The sequence below is a fragment of the Schistocerca gregaria genome, chromosome 5 (genome assembly GCF_023897955.1).
Source record: "Schistocerca gregaria isolate iqSchGreg1 chromosome 5, iqSchGreg1.2, whole genome shotgun sequence".
Taxonomy (NCBI): domain Eukaryota; kingdom Metazoa; phylum Arthropoda; class Insecta; order Orthoptera; family Acrididae; genus Schistocerca; species Schistocerca gregaria.
This window is the reverse complement of record NC_064924.1, coordinates 366,636,851-366,655,714: the sequence shown is the minus strand read 5'-3', so window position 1 is coordinate 366,655,714 and position 18,864 is coordinate 366,636,851. Positions and strand designations below refer to the sequence as shown.

The 18,864-nt window shown below is 39.3% G+C and overlaps 1 protein-coding gene across 1 annotated transcript in view; it reads left to right on the top strand.

The window, feature by feature from the left end:
• Nucleotides 1-18,864, top strand: part of LOC126273344 (rho-associated protein kinase 1) — a 210,822-nt gene that overhangs the window by 107,593 nt on the left and 84,365 nt on the right. Inside the window, exons 37-38 of the mRNA XM_049976891.1 lie at nucleotides 2,287-2,523; nucleotides 12,299-12,459. Of these exons, the coding sequence (XP_049832848.1) occupies nucleotides 2,287-2,523; nucleotides 12,299-12,459 (398 nt within the window). The remainder of the gene's footprint in view (nucleotides 1-2,286; nucleotides 2,524-12,298; nucleotides 12,460-18,864) is intronic.

Genomic DNA, 18,864 nt, shown 5'->3' with positions numbered 1-18,864 from the left:
TATGGACTTCCGGTCGGAGGAACCGGAGAGCAAGGAACCAGCTAATATTCCCCCTGACCTCCCCAGTAAATCACCACCTCCGAGGGAGAAAGGAAAGTACAACCATTGCTAACAAATGGCTTCCACAGGGACTTTCACTGTGTTGCAGTGGAATTTGAATGGATATCACTCATGCCTGGAAGAATTGCAGCTGCTGGTCCAGGATAAACCATTCTGCATCTGCTTACAAGAAACGCATCTTCAAGTCACCAACACACCTGTATTACAGGGCTACCATGCATACAGGAAGGACGATACTACTGGAGAGAGGGCTAAAGGCTGAATGGCTGGTTCATTGATGACAGATGTCACTCCTCTCCTGTCCCTCTTATCATGACCATCCAACAATTGCCATGAAAGGTGTCACACCCTTTAATATCACAGTGTGTTCTATGTACCTTCCCCCTAATGACGCTTTGGATGCAGATGCACTGGCAGAACTCTTCCGGACACTTCCATGCCCATTCCTCCTTGTGGGGGTTTTCAATGCACACAATGTGCTGTGGGGCTCGGCTACCACTTGCTCCAGGAATCGGGTGAATGAGCGACCTGTTCATTCAGAGAATATCTGCCTTCTGAATGCGGGTCAGGTGACACACTTCTTCACAGCTTTAGGGTCTTTCTCAGCCATTGACCTTTGTTTTTGTTCTCCAGCTTTGCAGACTCAGTTCAGTGGGAAGTGGCTCCAAATTTACATTCTAGTGACCACTTCCCAGCGTGGTTCCAGTTTCAGGCTCTCATTTGACAGCGTCACGGAGAGGTGTGACATCGACACCTGCATAATAAAATGACAAAGGGTCGATCTAAGACTCCACAGTTCAGCAAAACTCACCATGGCACCCATGCACATTCATTGAGAATTTAAAAAGGTGCCTGTACAGAGAAAACCGGAGAAGTAGCCCTAGGCCCCTGCAGGTAGTCAACCATTTTACACACCTCCGATGCCGATTGCGTGCCTGCAACTACTTCACAAGTTTTCTCTGTAAAGGAACACACTTAAAATTCTTGATAAATGTGGACTGGTGCCACCAAGGATTTTGCTGAACTGGGAGGGGGTGTCTTAGAGTACCCTTTGCTGTTTTATTCATGCATGTGTCAATGTCCTACCCCTTTGTCATCACGCCGCAGGAGGGCTGTGAAACGGGAGCATTGAAAAAGCATGAGCACCCTTTGCTGCTTAGGATCTCAAAAATTGCAATCATATTGCACTCCAAAGGGACGAGACTACATTCAAAGAGGTTAGTAGCTGGTGATATCCTTAAGGAAGGGTTGAAGAGTCGGGAAGATGTCAGCAGTATCAAAGATTGTCAAGAACAAATCCAATCATTGGTTTAAATGCCCTTATTTTGAATTATTGCTGCACTCAAGCTGCACGTCTGAAAGACAGTTTTTTTACTTAGAGAAGTTGCTATTAAAAGATAGTTTCATCATCAGAAACAGTGGAATCTCTTTGCTGCTGCTATTAGCTGAAACTGTTGTGCCAGTGACTATCTATTAATATTATAGCCCTATTGTTTAATAATGAGTGCTACAGTACCTATTTGTTAACTTTACTTGCTAACCACTTTAGTTTCTGACCAATTAACATAAATCAAATATTTTTATTTGAAGCTCATTATTGATGTGTTTCAGAGAGCATTTCACCCAACATATTACATTAGTATTGCATCCATGATAATGAAGAACACAGTCTTCTACATCTAAAAATGTATCCTTACAGGACATAGTGAAACTTCTTTATTTCAGTGAAAAGTCTTTAATCACTGATCATTTCTGACCTTCAGTGGCTTGTATGTGAAAAATGGAAACTTCAGTTACTTAATTCAAACTTTTAATTTATTGTTCAGTTTGGATGTTGAAGCATATGTGGCCATGAATATGCTTGCTTTCAATTTGCCACTATGCTGAAAGCTGCTGTAGCATGATGAGTAGACTGCTTAGTTCTTCTTCATTATAGTTGTCCTATATGTATTGAGAATCCCACTATATTTGTGATGAACTATGTGTTGTTGTGAATTTTGCCATTTAAAAATCAGTGATGTATTTTTAGGATTTATGTATTTGATGCAACTCTATTGATATGTGTGTTTTGTGCTGCCACTGAAGTACCATTAGCCTGCCAGATTCTATAAATCTTTTCTGAAAAGAAAGTAAGTTCGTATTGAATCAACGTAATGTGAGTGGTTGTGTAAATACCACAGTTTGTTTTTATAATACATTAATTACTGAATTTTTGTTTTGTTTCAGGTCGTCTGCAGTCAATGCATGGTGAACTTGAACGAGCTCAGCAGAGAGAGAATAAACTCACAGATGACAATCGTCAAATGGTTGAAAAAATCTCAAGCCTGGAGAAGGAATGTGCATCCTTGGAATTAGAACTTAAAGCAGCTCAGAACAGGTATCAACAAGAAGTTAGAGCACATGAAGAAACAGAGCGAAGTCGTCTTCTGAGCAAAGAGGAAGCAAACATAGAAGTCGTCAAAGGTGAGATTAGCCCTGTCAGGCCTTCATATTCATTTCTTGAAAAATATAATAAGAAAATTAGCAGCACAACTTGAGATACATTTTAATATGGGGAAAATATTTCAAGTTGTGCCATAGAATATAAATGTATTCTCCACTCGAATGATATAGTAAATTGAATTCTGATTTGGACTCATTCTATATGTGCTGATGGTTTGTGGATATCATTTAATATAACTTAAGCTTTTGAGGAAATTCTGCAGCAAATTCTTTCATAAGATTGAAGCCCTAGCTTCTTGGGTAGTCTAATCCATTGCCAAAATTTTGAATACAAAATACTATGGTGGCCTAAGTCTTCAAAGAATCTCTCCTATTCTATCAAGGGCTTGAAAGACTATTGCCGCGTGGGTAGTCGCATGGTCTGAGGCACCTTACCACAGTTCGTGCGGCTTTCCCCCTTGGAGGTTTGAGTCCTCCCTCAGGCAGGTGTGTGTGTGTGTGTGTGTGTGTGTGTGTGTGTGTGTGTGTGTGTGTGTGTGTGTGTGTTTTGTCCTTAGTGTAAGTTAGTTTAAGTTAGAGTAAGTAGTTTGTAAGCCTAGGAACTGACAACTGAAGCAGTTTGGTCCCATAGGAACTTACCACCACCACCAAAGACTGTTGTGGGAATGAAGATTGTTTTTATGCACTCACTCAACTTGTGAAGAGAACCTTTGGGATATGTGGTAGAGCAGGCAATAGAAACCTTCAATTAAAGAGAGAAAAGTAAATCCAGTAGACATTTAGTAATTCATATCTGGGTGAGGATTGCACAGAAGAGACTTTTTAGGAAGAAGATGAATGTGGAGTGGAATACTAGAAATTAATATACTCCAAGTAATAGGGTAGTGTGGGGGGGGGGGGGGGGGGGGAAGGGGGAGGGAGAGGGAGTTGGAGATGGAGTTGGAGGTGATAAAGGGGAGACAGAGGGGGGAGTGGGGGGTATGTATCTCTGTGCCATTACTAAATATTTTGGTGTAAGGTCAATTCAGTAACGGGAGAAGTAACAGATAGCAGAGAAAATGTTGTATGAGATGTGCAGTTTTCATTGAAATTGTCTCAGTTCCTAAAAAATTTGAAAGATCGTAAAAAAATATTCTACATCAAGAAATGACTGCAATAATTCAGAATAATTTTGTAGGCAAATACCTTATATATCTTGAACTCTTATGATTGTGAATATGAATTATCTTTTGTACTGAATCCAAAGTTATTCATTACTGCCCAGTCTTGCAAATTAATTTACCTTAGTAGTTATTATGTAGAATTGTAAACTTTTAGTAAATTAAAACAGAACTCTTATTGTCAACAGTGGCAAAAATGGAAAATTAATGTAGTAATTTTGTCTTTTCCTATTGCATCAGGAAAAATGGACTGTATATTCAAAGGTATGACATATTGTTTTATATTGCCATTTAAGTCTGCTATTTACAACACACACTTTAACAGCCACTGCTTCTATCTTGAAAGTATAGCTCAGATAAACACTTCAAACTGTTTACATGAATTGTATTCACAGTTGTGAACATGGACAATGATCAGCTGTGTAATGTAATGACGACAGTGGAAATGTGTGCTGGACCAGGGCTCGAACATGCACTTCCTGCTTATCGCAAGCAATTGCCTTACCATTAGGCTCTGAGAGCATGACTTACAGCCAGACCGAAACTTCCATACATCGTCAGTCATATGTCTGCAAGTGCACTCGTGTGAAAATGTTGTATGAGATGCACAGTATTCGTTGAAATTGTCTCAGTTCCTAAAAAATTTGAAAGATCGTAAAAAAATATTCTCCATCAAGAAATGACTGCAATAATTCAGAATAATTTTGTAGGCGAATACCTGATATATCTTGCACTCTTATGATTGTGAATATGAATCATCTTTTGTACTGAATCCAAAGTTATTCATTACTGCCTAGTCTTGCAAATTAATTTACCTTAGTAGTTATTATGTAGAATTGTATTCCTATACAGGGGAAGTCATTTATTAGAAAGTTGCTTGTATGGAATTGGCAGTTAAATATGATATTGCAGTGCCTGTGTTGTTCAGAAGCATGAAGCAGTGTTCCTTTCGAAGAGGCACTGCGGTGACTACAGCCATTTTGAAATACATGAAATGTATTTGCAATTGCAACTGTGGGAAACCAAAAGCTTAGTGCTTGCATGCATGCATGCATGTATGAAGAAATATTGAATCATACCTCTGAAGGACACAGGCACTGCATTGTTGTCAATATTGTATTTATCCACCAATACTGGGCAAGCAACTTTCACTTAAGATGTCTGCCCTGTATGGGAGTATATATAATGAATGTATAAGTGCAAATTGTAGACATATGGCTTGTGACATGTGGAAATTTGGATCTAGCTTCGAGTCATGTTTGGGTAGCCTAATGGTAAGGTGACTGCTCAACATAAGCAGGAAATCTGGGTTCAAGTACTGGTCCGGCACAAATTTTCATTGTTGTCATTCCATTAAAAATCTGATGGTTGACTGTATTTGCAACTGCAAATACATTTAATGTATTGCATAACACCTGTTCCTTTGGACACGGATGCATGCATGTCCAAAGGAACATTTCATTGTACTTCTAAACAAACAGGCACTGCAATATTGCACCTAACTGTTTATGCTGTCAGCTGTACTCCTGAATCCTAAAATCATGTCTATGGATCCTAAATACATGTCTATATTGCTAAATGACTAACCCTGTGCATGGTCATCTGGCCACAGCTTCAGGTTGCCTATGTCATGATGTCCAGGGGCAACAAAAATTTGGTTTTCATTCAGTATTTCATCAAACTGTTTACCAAATTAAAAAAATTAAAATGCTGCCATAATCTACTCATTTAGACTTATAATCTTATGTTAAAGGTTTAATACCTTAACAAAGTATCACAATTAGAAATAGTATGTCTAGAGGCAGTTTAACTCCCAGCACACAGATACCCAGACTATATTCATCCATTATTTGAGAATGAGGGCACTTGGTGAGTTGCAGTTAACTTATATATAATTTCAAACCTTTTCTAAACTTGTTCTCACTTACATGCTTAACATAAAATATTTAACACATTATCTCACTTGTAAAGTATATTTCTCGTACATTGGAGTTTGATTCTTTAAAGAATTTTATTGGTGGAATAACTAAAGCAACAGTAGTACTGCTTAAAAATTTTTCTTTGAATGCCCTTTCCCTGCAGAATTATCCAAATCATCTAACTACCTGATTGGTAACTAGGGACTGAAATTGAAGAAAGACACCCTGAGTAACTCACGGATTTCTTTTACCCCTCAGAACTATACTCATTGTCAGAAGCTTTCTGATGCACAAATTGTGTATTAGGGTACATAGAAATGTTAAGCTATGACTTGATAGTGGAGAAATTTTTCATGTGTTTTATAATAATGGATGAAAATTAGATATTATTCTCATTGACTCAGTGTTGTGTAGTACATACTTTATTGCACTACATCTACATCTGTATACATACTCCTTCAGTCACCATAAGATGCATGGCACATGATGCCATGTACTACTCAAAGTCATTTCATTTTCTGTTCCACTCGCAAATAGAGTAAGGGAAGAACAACTGTCTGTGTGCTTCCTTCAAGCCCTAATTTCTCTTATGTTCATGATCGTCTAAATTGTTATGCCACAAGTGAGTGAAAATATGTTACAGTGGCGATTTGTTTATGGAACCAGCAATCATGTGAAAAGACAAGTTACAAAATTTACCTGCTTAAAGCTCATAATTTGCTTATTAAATTAAAAGACGGTATCAGTGGCCAGTACCTACATTTACAAGGCAAAATTCTGCTGCTAATAAGCGCATATAAATGTACATGACACTAACCTTCTGAATTAATAGTTCCTACAGCTAATGATATTGTGTGTGTTTTTATATGTGGTTCTTGGCAATGTTAACTATTTCACCTGTTCATGCTAAGTGATAGCCAGAAATTCTGTCTCATGATTTAATAGTTTCCACAATAGTTTTCATAATATAACCATTTTAGTTTCACTTATTGTCAGTGTACATACAGCAAAATGTGTAACATTGTGAAATGTTCAGTGACTCCTGCTCATGTGTTACACTTGTCCTTGTTGTTACTCCATTTGGTGTACAGAACTGAATATTCTACCCTGGTTCCTTGGAATTATGAGTGTCTATTTGCAGGCAGCCATTTAATAATTATTTGGGACACAGTTTTGATGATTTCTTCTGTCCTTATCTTTGTAACAGGTTGGTCTTAAGACATATGTACTATCTGGAAACTGTACAAACTCTATCAAATGTATGTTAAGCAGAACTACTTAAAAACTGGTAGGCAGTAAAATAAAAAATTAAGTGCAGTTGCACGAATAGGACTAAAAATAATTATGTGCTCATTAATGTTAATTCATGTCACATATACATATCCTATACAGGACTTGTCCCACATCATTTCAATAGATATATTTACAATGATATAAAAGTTCAGATGTCTAGATATTTCTAGATGTTTGAAGTAGTTTCTATATGTTTCAAAAGTCCTCTTTTTTTGTGTGTGCAGTTCAGAGTCCATGGTATACTCTGCACAGAATATGCTGTTTCCATTTCAGCTCACTACCCGCAGTAGTACCTAAGAATCTAGCGGATTCTTCGTCTTCCAGCTTTGTGTCATCCATCTCTAAATCCATGTGCAAAGACTGCTTTTCAGGTTTATAACCAGCTAATTTTCCATGTGCCATTGTGCTGTGAAGTTTGCAGAAATATGAGATGTGTGAGAAAAGTAATGAGACTGACAACAATGCAGGCGATCTGGTGCTGCTGTGTTGTTCTACTTGAGTAGACTGGCATGTTGATCCCTTCCAAATGCTCAGTAAAAGTTTCAGCTCTGTATAGACGTCATGCAATTTTTGTGAACACTATCAGTGAAATTGTGTTTTTGTTGTGTTATGAAAATGGAACAGTGGAATTCAGAGCAATGTTATGCCATCAAGTTTTGTGTTAAACTCGAGGAATCCATGCGCGTCACCTTTGAAAAGTTGAAATAGGCCTATGGGAACATTCTTTATCAAGAGCACAAGTTTTCCACTGACACAGATCATTTTTCCTTTTAAGACGGCAATATTGTTTGAAAAAATTGTGGTAGAGAAAAAATCAGTCTCGTTACATTTCTCACACACCTTGTATGCACTCTTCACACTAACTGTTCCATGTTTTTGTCGCTGTTCAGTATTGTCATGTCATCTGCATACAATATTTTCATCTCTTTCTCTTCAGCAACTCTAACACTACAAACGCAGTAAACAGCTATGGCCCCTTTATCGAACCCTGTGGCCCTCCACATTTAATGGCTTTGGTTTCTGACTGGTATGAGTTCCCTGTCAATACATATTATTTCTTGTTATGTAAGTATGATTGTATTCACTCTCCTGCTTGCTGTGGAGTGCCATAATTTTTGTATTAGAATTTCATGGGCAGTGGTGTTGAAAGCATTGTAGAGTTACAGAAACATTGCAGATACAACGTTTTCCACCTAAGGACTGAATAATGTAAATGTCAGACTGCCAAATGCTGATTTCGTATATATTTACCGTTTCTGAAACCATGCTGAGGTGATACAAGAACTTTGTTTGTCCAGATAAACAACTAGTGTATACTTACGTATTTCCAGGGTTTTTCAGAAACCTGATGTCACTGAATTGTTGGAGGTCATCCTTACCTCCTTTCTTGTACAGTGGCACAACCCTGCATATCTTAAGTTGTTCGGGGAAAATTCAATCTCTGAAAGAGTTGTTTACTATGTCCAGCAATGGTGTGAGTGTTTGTTTGTTCACTTGCTTCTTTATATGTGATTGGATAGTTCATCACCCCTAGTTGATTTCTTGAACTTTATTTGTTGGGTAGGTTTCCTTCTAATATTGATTCTGATAGTATATCATAATTTCTGCAAGAGCAGATCAGCTACCCACGATGATCAGACACTTCTGTTTGAATTACATGTGACTCAGAATCACATCTACAAATATTAGTAATAGTATTGTCAGTAAGTGTTGGACTTGAGATTGACACTCTTGTGGGTGCAGACATTTTTGCCTCCATTTTTTTCTATATTAGCATTTCTTCAGAATCTTGTCTTGTTTTTGACACTTTTGCCATGTAAATATTTAAGTCTCCAAATATAACAATATTTCGCTTCACATTCATATGTAGTAAGTTAATTTTTTTTCCTTGTAAAGATGATAATGTTTTCATCTGGTGATCTGTACACAAAACACTTTTGAGTCACCTGTCATAAAACCAATACTTTCAAAATAATTTTCTTTAGTTAAGGGTAGTCTCACACTTTTGTTGTTTACAGTCTTTAACGTGTTTTTTTAAAGTCAATAAATTAATAAATGAAGAAATAAATAGAAAAGGCTTCTCCACCTGCAGGTTTGGATCTACAAAAATAATGGGATAAGTTATAGTCCTTTGTCAGATTACCCATCTGACTTTTAGTTAGTATGTTTAGTGAGGCATAATATGTGTGGTTGTGTTTTACTGATTTTTTTGTTACCACAGTGTTGGATATTCTGATATAGTCCTTTCACGTAATTTTCCTTCTACTGGCTTACATGTTGTGGACTGTATTCGGAATGCATAGTCTGTACTGCATTATTATTATCTTTATCATTGTTGTTATTATTATTTAGTGCTTGTATTTGCATTTTTCAGCTTGGTTTTTCACCTTGATCAGATTGTAGTAATTTCTCTTGTTTCCAATGATTTTGCAGACTTTTGTAAACATTCTGCCAGATATTACAGACCCGATCAAGTTAAATGCGTCCCGTCTTTTCGTAGTCAGTTTTAACAAAGAAAGTTGTTCAGGTCTATGAAAACTGGCCCAAGACAATCACACTGTTCCTTGGTGGCACATTTTATCTTGGAGATACGCTTGTCACTTACAGACCATCTTTTTGGAATGCTGCCAAGTATGAACTTGGATCTCACTTAGACACTTTTTGTGAAATGAATTACATTGGTTGTCTCTAGTAATTTCTCTTTGCTGGTACTTCTTAATGAATTTCTTCCAATGTGTACAATGACACCCTGTAATTATGTTTTATAGAATCTGGTTCCAATGTCACTTGTTTTGAATTTTTGGTATTTTAAAATGTTTATCAAGTTGTTACATTCTAAAGCCAAGTGGCACATCAATTTTGCAGTTGGGGACAGCAGTATTTTTCAATAGTGTATCACCAATTATTAAAAATTCATTTTTATTTCCTTGCATAACAGTGGTCTTGTCTCTTTCTTTGCTGTATGTCGCAAACTTCCATTTATATTTATCTGGGTATACGTGACATGATCAATAACACTGTGGTCTTGCATTTTTGTTTGATGGATTTTTGACAAGTAGACAGCAGTCACTTGTCCATGGAACATCATTATTGATGAATTTTAGATTTACTTATGTGCATTTTTGGTGTAACTGTGCCTTGCTTTGTTGTGTTCACATTGTTATGACAAACGCACAGAAACTTTGTCACATATTCTCTTTGTACCAAATGTAATCTTATGACTGCAAAACTTACTTTATCAAAGGGATGGCTACTTATAAGGTGAATTACATTACGTATTGCCAGTGTGAAATTCTGTTTAACTTTTTGCATTGGAATAATAGCAACAAAACTGTGTCTAGAAATGAATAACACAGTGAAAGAATCTGTACTGATGGTTAGTACATGCCCTCCAGCATAATAGCTGAGATCGTAGTTTGTATTTCAGAAAACAAGTGAATTGATATTCCTCCTGGCATCAGAATTTCAGAACCTCACTGTGGGAAGTCGATCCACAACTTGTGTGTGTTTCCTACAATTCATATGCCCTCGGTTCGAACAGTCCCTATAACTTCTGTTGTGATCTACTTCTTTTTCTCAGCATTTCTGTTTTTCTCTGTTCTCCATTTCCCTATCTCCATCATCACCAAACCCTTGTTAATGTTTACTTTATCATGCACAGTCAAATTTTTGCAAGTATATTGCAGAAGATTTCGATATAATTAGTTTCAGCCACTCAATAAGAGAAGATGGAGTACAACATCAAACCAACTGACAAAATCCTTCCATTCATTCATTGTGTGATCTACGTCAATTTATCCATACACTAATTTTTTTATGCTTTTAATTCCAGAATTTAAATTGTGCATTCTAATGTTAATTCTTCTCATCCTGTTCTGCTTCACACCCTCAAGCATGGAACTGGTAACTTCTTTTAATTCCGGTGTGCTCCTTTCCTGCTGTAAGTTTCATTAGTGTTTGCTGGATGAAAGTATATCAAATTCTGAGGGCTGTGGAATCATAATGTTTATATATTTATTTGTTAATTTTATCTTGCTTTGTGACTACCACCACTGAACTACGGGGGGGTTGTTCAAAAAGTATGCAACCTTATTTTTAACTGTTGAAACTGACACTGGTATTTGGGTGCAAACTCCCTTTCTGTTAGTGTACATAGCACACATGCATGATTTTTCCTTAACTACGGAAACAATCAGTTGCTGGTTATCTGTTAACAAGTAAACACATGTATGTATTAATCATTGGAGTTTGTGTTGTGGGCAAAATGACAGAAAAAGTGGAACAATGTTATTGCACCAAATTTTATTTTAAGCTTGGCAGTTCTCAAGCTGAAACAATCTGCAATGTTTGACAAGTATTTTGGGACAAATCAGTGGGGACTAGACAAATAAAAGAGTTGTTCAGCCACTTTGAAGATGGCTGCTGATCAGTGAAGAGTGAAGCACGTTCAGGTATGCCCTCACATCCACAAATGAGGTTGTTATTGGTCACGTAAAGATTCGGGTGATGCAGGACAGAGAAATCACAATCAGAGCACTTGCAGATGAGGTTGAAATTAGTATTGGATCCATTTGTTCCATTTTAAAGGAACATTTGAACTTCAGGAGGATCTCAGCAAAATTTGTGTCAAAGTTGCTAAAAACTGAGCGGAAACAACATCCTTTAGTGGTCACATAGGACTGCTGCATACTGCGAACGGTAGTCCCAACTTTCTTAATACAGTGATCACGAGTGCTGAGTCCTGGGTTTATGGGTATGACCCAGAAACAAAGTTCCAGTTTACCACAGTGGAAGCATCCATCATCCCCGAGATCCTAAAAAGCGAGACAGATATGCAACAATACGACAGTGACGCTGACTGGCTTCTTTGATTCCAATGGCATAGTCCATCATGAGTACACCCCAGAAGGTACTAATGTCATTATGGAGCACTACTAAGTGGTTCTGCATCGTCTTTGTGAAGCAGTGAGATGCAAACAGCTGGACTTGTGAGCAGTGGGCATTTGTCACCTCCACCACGACAGTACATGTGCTAACTGTTCTCAATTAATTCCGAGTTTTTTTAGCCAAACACAACATTGCTATGGTCTGTCAGCTTCCCTATTCCACTGACCTAGCATCAGGTGACACCTGGTTTTTCCATAAATGGAAAAAAACTCTGAAAGGGATTAGGTTTCAGAACAGGGAATACATATGCAGAATTTAATGGAGTAGCAGCACAACATACAAAAAGAGGCTTTCCAGCGATGCTTCCAGCAGGGGCAGCAGTGTTGGGAGAAGTGTGTAGATGCTGCAGAATAGAGATGGATTTTATAAATAAGTCAGATACTTTTTGAACTACCTTTGTATTTTACTTAAGCTGTAATATTTTCTATTCTATGTAACCGAAAATCTAAATTACTGATCTGCTGTATGCCCTTTCAGCTTTACAGGCAAAACTGAATGAAGAAAAAAGTGCTCGGCAGAAGGCAGATTTACAGTGGCAGGAGAAGGAACGCCAGATGTCTATGCTTTCTGTTGACTACAGACAGATCCAGCAGAGGTTACAGAAATTGGAGGGAGAATATCGGCAGGAAGTTGAAAAGGTGTGTACAGTATATCTGTTCTCAGGTTACATGTAATTGCCAGTTCTGTTCTGTTAGAACCATTTTTGGGCTGGTCCTTGCTGCTCATGTTATTTTTACATAATTATCAGCCATTTGACATAAACTGTTGGAAAAAGGGGCCCTTGAGACTCCTGTGCATTATGATTTGTAGCTACACACATACATGTAGCTCCTGCATGTTTGTTAATGCCCACCTCTCATTAGGTTGTCACTTCAATCTGTATCACTTCAAAGCCAGTAAAGTGTGTCCTTAGTCCATGTGCTATCCATTCACCTGTCTAGACGTGTCACTCATATGTTTCATTTGTGTAAAAATATTAAGGATAGTAGCTACTCACCATACAATGGAGAGGCATAACAAAAAGACTCAGAAAATGAGCTTTCGACCAACAAGGCCCTTGTCAGAGATAGAAGGTACACACACTCATTCAAATGCAACTCTCTCTCTCTCTCTCTCTCTCTCTCTCTCTCTCTCTCTCTCTCTCTCATTCTCTCCCCCCCTCTCCCTCTCTCTCTCTCTCTCTCACACACACACACACACACACACACACACACACACACACACGTTAAGACCACAGCCTCAGCAGCCAGAGACTGTGGTCCTGCGCGCGTGTGTGTGTGTGTGTGTGTGTGTGTGTGTGTGTGTGTTTTATATCTCTGGTGATAACCTTGTGGGCCGAAAGTTCATTTTCTGACAGTCTCTTTGTTGTACCTATTTGCGACTCGGCATCTCTGCTGTATGGTGAGTAGGAACTATCCTTTTCAATATTGTTACATTCCATCCTGGATTTTCTATTGTTGTATTCTATTTTCGTTACATTCCTAGCCTACCACTCAGTTTGTTTTGCGATCCTTACAGTTATTTCTTTATCTAGGCTTTGTGTCTAGTAATTTTCACCATGTATCCCTCAGTTGAACTCTAAGCAATGTCAGTTTTGAAATTATGCATTTTTCCATTGAAAGTAGATGGTTTACTGCCATAAGTCAGTTGTGCCAGCAGACTCAGTTTTTATAATGTATAATCAGTTTCACTTTCAGTTCCTTAATGCTTTTTCTGTTTTATTCTAGAAGAATGTGTTTGTCATTTATAGTATCGTACCCGAAGTTTAACAAAGAAGAATTGTGCTTTAGTTTTGGTCCCACTTTTACAATGAAACCCCTCATTTATCATATTGCAGTTGAATTTCCTGCTGTTTATGTAACTATTCATAGAGATCATGTACCTTCTGTACAGAATATAACAATATTGCTGTATACACTGCATTCATTCACTCATTCCTTTGGAGTATCTTTTGTTGTAATAATTGATAATAGGAGGAGTAATTGCGATAATTTACTGTGTAGTTGAAGTGTTGAATGGGTGAGAGGGCGCATAAACAAGACTGTAAATATTGTATACCACTTCTATTATTAATATTCTAGCAAGATTTTCCATTATAATTTAAAAATGTTTTGTTGATTTTTAGAATGAGCCTTGGCACTATGTAAGTGTCTGTACGTGTGTTTCTAATATGACTGCATTATAGAAAATGTACTCCTTTTTCTGTTTCCTTGTAATAAAACGTCTGTCTTAATTTTAACTGTATTTCGTGTTAGTTATTTCATAGCACTTTTGATAGTCCTACTAAATTCTGTTTGATGTTATTTAACTCCTTGTCCAATTCAACTTCTCAGTGGTCGAATCCTTAATGTACTGTATATATTGTCCTCAAATGAGAAGCAGTAGATGCTCTGGATTACTCAAGGCAATTTTTCTGAAGTCAAAATACATGTAACAAAGGCAGGCATTGAAGTAGATAAATGTGGTCCATTGCTCAAATTGTCTCTGCTCACTGCCTCCTTAACTTGGATGGAAAACAGTTGTTTCAGGAACTCATCTGTAGCTGAAGGTCCTTGGTCAACCCCACCAATGATACACTAGTGTCAGAGGGCTTGAGAGTTTGATGAGCAGGGTTAAAGTTTGTCATAGCAGTTTCAGCCCAATGTTGAATGCTTCTAAAACTTGGAGCAGGGATCAACATAACCAGTTTGTGTATCAACATAACCTTCCGTGAGCACTGCCCTGCAGCTGTCAGTTGTCTTTGGATGAGCTCAAATGCATCCATGTCTGTTTTAGAGGGCTACAGACATGGGCTCACTGTGCTGTTTGCAATGCATAGTGTTGAAATGGTTGCTTGTTCCTTTGCTTGCAAATGTAATTGCAAAATTTCAGGCTAGAAAATACACTTTTCAAATGAAGATATAGAATTTTGATTACTATGTTGGCATTGCACAGAATGCGTTGTAACCCATGTCAGAGAGGTCTGTACGAACTGTTGCTTCAATTAGTGCACATTGCTGCTCTCAAGGGTGTAAAGGCAACATACTCTTATTAAATATAAACAGTAAGGTGGACTGGTAGTCAACTTTAATATGTCTTCTCCATAAAATAGTCAACAAGAAGGTTTTGAAAATTATTGGGATATATGAGTTTTGCCTGTTCCTTATATCATTCTTTATAAATCCCATAGGGGGAGCTCACATCTGTCATGAGTATTTACTTGGTTAACTTGGGGTCCCGGCCCTTGTAATGTCAGTTCCCTTCCCTGCTTCAAGTATATCGTTTTGATGTTCTTTCTTCCCTTTTGACTTCCATTGGATGGTTTTCATGCTTGGATTTTGATTATGATTTTGTGCACTGTTTTTTTTTTCTCTTCTCAAACTTCATACAACTTTTTATCCTTCCATGTAAGGTCCCCATTATTGGATTCGACCTACCATTACTCTTCCAAATTTTACAGAAGTGACAAAATTAATACACCGTAAACACTACACGGTAGCCAAGTCTTTTTTTTTTTGGGGGGGGGGGGGGGCGTTGGTGGTGAGGGGGAGGTGTAGGTCATCAAATAGTATCTGCACTGGAAACTACCCACATATGCGAGGGAGTGTGCCCATCACAGCTGGGGTGCATGATCTATGGGCAACTGTTACTTGACCAGGAGCCATTGCTATAGCTATGAGGAAACTGCGAGGAGAACCCCTGTTTGGAGTAGGTGGCATCAAGATGGGTGACTTGCAAGTGAAACAGTTCAAACTTTCTTTTGCTGGTGGCCATACAGCCCAAGTAGGTTCTTCTGAAGGAAAGGATTGCCGCAATGCAGAGAGATATGGCCCCACAATGTTTCCTTTCCTGGCTGTGCCATGGGAATAACAAAGGGAGAAATTCTCCGCACAATGCTTAGTTTTCTCTAGCACCAATGGAGATTTCTTTTTGGCCACAAATTCATTATCCTTCATTGAACACTTTGAGAACAGGTTTTCGGAAGTAGCAACAATTTCGAAAATGAAAAGTGGTTCAGTTCTGACTAAATGGCATGCCCTGCTATCACCTCTCATAACAACGTCAGTATGGTAGAGTCCATCATCTTTTACAGACAAATGGCATAGTTATTAGCCAGTTCAGAGTGACGGGGTATGCATTTTGCAGGGAACAAAGGACAATTGGATTGATACTGGGGCCTTCATCTTGGGCTTTGAAGGCAACTTGTTGCCTGGAAAGTTGAAGGTGATGGTGTATTGATGCAGTGTGATAACCTGTGTTCCCTTTTCTCTATGATGCTTCAAAAGCATGAGATTTTGGCACATGTCTTCACATTTAACAGCAGTCCTGTCTGCAGGAATTGTAGATGCCAGTTGCATGTGAACGTTCCTTGTGCCCCTCCCCATGTCTGTGTTAACTGCAGGGAGCACCATTCCCTACTCTTATCTTCCAAACAGAAAAGAAAATCCAAGAATACAAGACACTTGACTGACTTACATATCCGGAGGCCAAGAGAAATATGATCATTGGTATCCTGTTTGTATGGTGACGTTTGCTATGGTTGCTATGTCATCCTTTCTAGCAACGGTACCCTCACCCTTCCTGGCTTCTGACTCATGGCCTTGGGCCACTAGACTACACCTCATGGTGGTTTGGGCTCCCACTCCCCGTCTTACTGTTTCCTCCATACCTATTTTGGGAGCATTGGTGTCGGTCGCCAACCTCCAGTGTCTCACCAGGAATGTGTCCTTCTGGGCACTCTCCTCACAGGATTCTGACGATCTGCAACTGGATGCCAACCAGAGGCTAAAGGAGCCAAAGGGTGATGGTCATAGGACTTCCTGTACCTCCTCTGTCCCTGAAACTAGGGCAGACAGGCTCTTGCAAACACCTGAATCCACCTCGAGTGGTTCCCTTGCCAGGCAGCAGACCTGTCTCTTGGTCCCTTTAAAACCCCACAGGATACTGATAGCATGCAGCAGTTTTTTTCACCACATGGCTGAGCTATGACATTTCTTATGTATTTCCCATGGTTTCTGCATTGCCATATGGGAAACTTGGTTCCCAGCATTGCAAACCTGTACACTTCATGGCTGTCGGGGCTATTTATGAATTGAGCTGACTATGACAGTGTGTCGAGTGGAGTTCGGATGTACATTCTGGATGCAGGCTACGGCGAACATATGCCACTCTGTGACTTTTGAGGTTGTGGCTGTTCATGTGAGGGCATCTCTGGATTTTACTGTCTGTAGTGTGTACCTTCCTCTCCATGGTGAAGTGCCTGAGAATGCATTGTCTGCAGTGATTTCTCAACTGCCCCCACCCTTCTTCATTTCGGGTGACTTAAGTGCACACAACTCTTTGTGGAGAGGAACCTCAACCACTTGGTGCAGTAAAGCTTTCTAAACTTAGCCTGCAGAGCTCACCTTTGTCCCTTGAATACTGGCACCTCGACACAATTTGGTGTGGCATCTGGGTCTTACACTGAGTGAAATAGTGCAGGAGTTGGCACACTCAACTCATTTTCAGGACGACAGTTCAAACCCGCGTCCAGCCATCCTGATTTAGGTTCCCCATGATTTCCATAAACTGCTTCAGGCAAATGGTGGAGTGGTTCCTTTGAAATGGCACGGCTGACTTCCTCCCCCAACCTTTCCTAATTCTATGGGACTGAAGACCTCGCTGTTTGGTCCCCTCCCGCAAATCAACCAACCAATCTGGATCTTATTCAGTCCTTGACCTTTCCATTTGCAGCCATGGTCTTCATCCTCCATCCTTGGAGAGCCCATGATGGTCTGTGAGACAGTGATCATTTTCTGATCATCGTGTGCCTCCCTCAGCATCAATCATCTGGGCGACCGATGCTGCCTGGGGTGCATTTGCCTCTGCCGTCTCTATTACCACCCTGCACATGGAAGTATTGATGCAGCTGTACAATTCACAGCTGCAGCTGGTCTACCAGCAGCAGACTTAGTGAGCCCCGATTCCTCAGAATCCTCATGTCTGAAGACAGTGCCTTGGTGGGCTTAAAAAATCGCAGTGGCCATTAGAAATCACCAATGAGCTCTCCAAAGTCGTAAGCAATATCCATCAATGGCTCTTTGCCTATGTTTGCCACTTGATAAAATGACAGAACCGGGACAGCTGGAAATGTTATGTTATTACCATTGGACTGCATACATCTTCCTCACAGGTTTGGGCAAAGTTTCAAATACTCTGTGGACACAAGTCCTCCACAAGTGTACCTGGTGTCTCCCTGAATGTTGTTGTCCACACTGACCCAGATGCTGTCACTGAAGTTTTTGCTGTATGTTATGCTCAAGCTTCTGTTTCTGAGAATTTTCAGCTTGCATTTCGTGTCCTCAAAGTGCAGGTGGAGAGAATTCGTTTACCTTTCACTAAATGTTACCTGGAGCAATATAATGCTCCATTCAGTGAATGGGAACTTCCCAGTGCTTTATCCCTGATAAGGCTTCAGGGCCAGACCACATCCATAGCTAAATGCTCAAATACCTGTCAGATAATTACCAAAGTCACATGCTTGCCATTTTCATCCATACATGTTCTTGCAATTTGTGTGAGTGTAAGTGAGAGTTCCCATCTCGATGGCGAGAAAGTGGGATTGTCACAGTACTGAAACCTGGTAAACACCTACTTGAGATGAGCAACTATCACAAAACCAGCCTCACTAATGTTCTCAGCAAATTGAGTCTGAATCATTTGCCTCTGTCCCAAGGCCATTTTTACCAAGACTGTTCAACTGCTGACAATTTGCTGTGCCTGTAGTGTGCTATATGGTCAGCTTTCCTCCAGTGTCAAATCCTTATGACTGTCTAAGATTTAAAAGTCTTATAACACCACAGCATGTCATCACATCCTCGTAACCCTACATGGTTTTTGTATGGAGCTTCTGATTGCACCCTAATACTTTCTGGGTTCTAGTTGGAGCCTCCCACAGTAGCCCCCCCCCCCACCTCCTGAATACAAGAGGATGTGGTCCTGTAGGGCTTTGTGTTGTCTGTGCCTCTTTTTCTAGTGGCTGTAAGTGGTCTAGCTACAGTGGTGAATTTTGCTTTGCATTTACT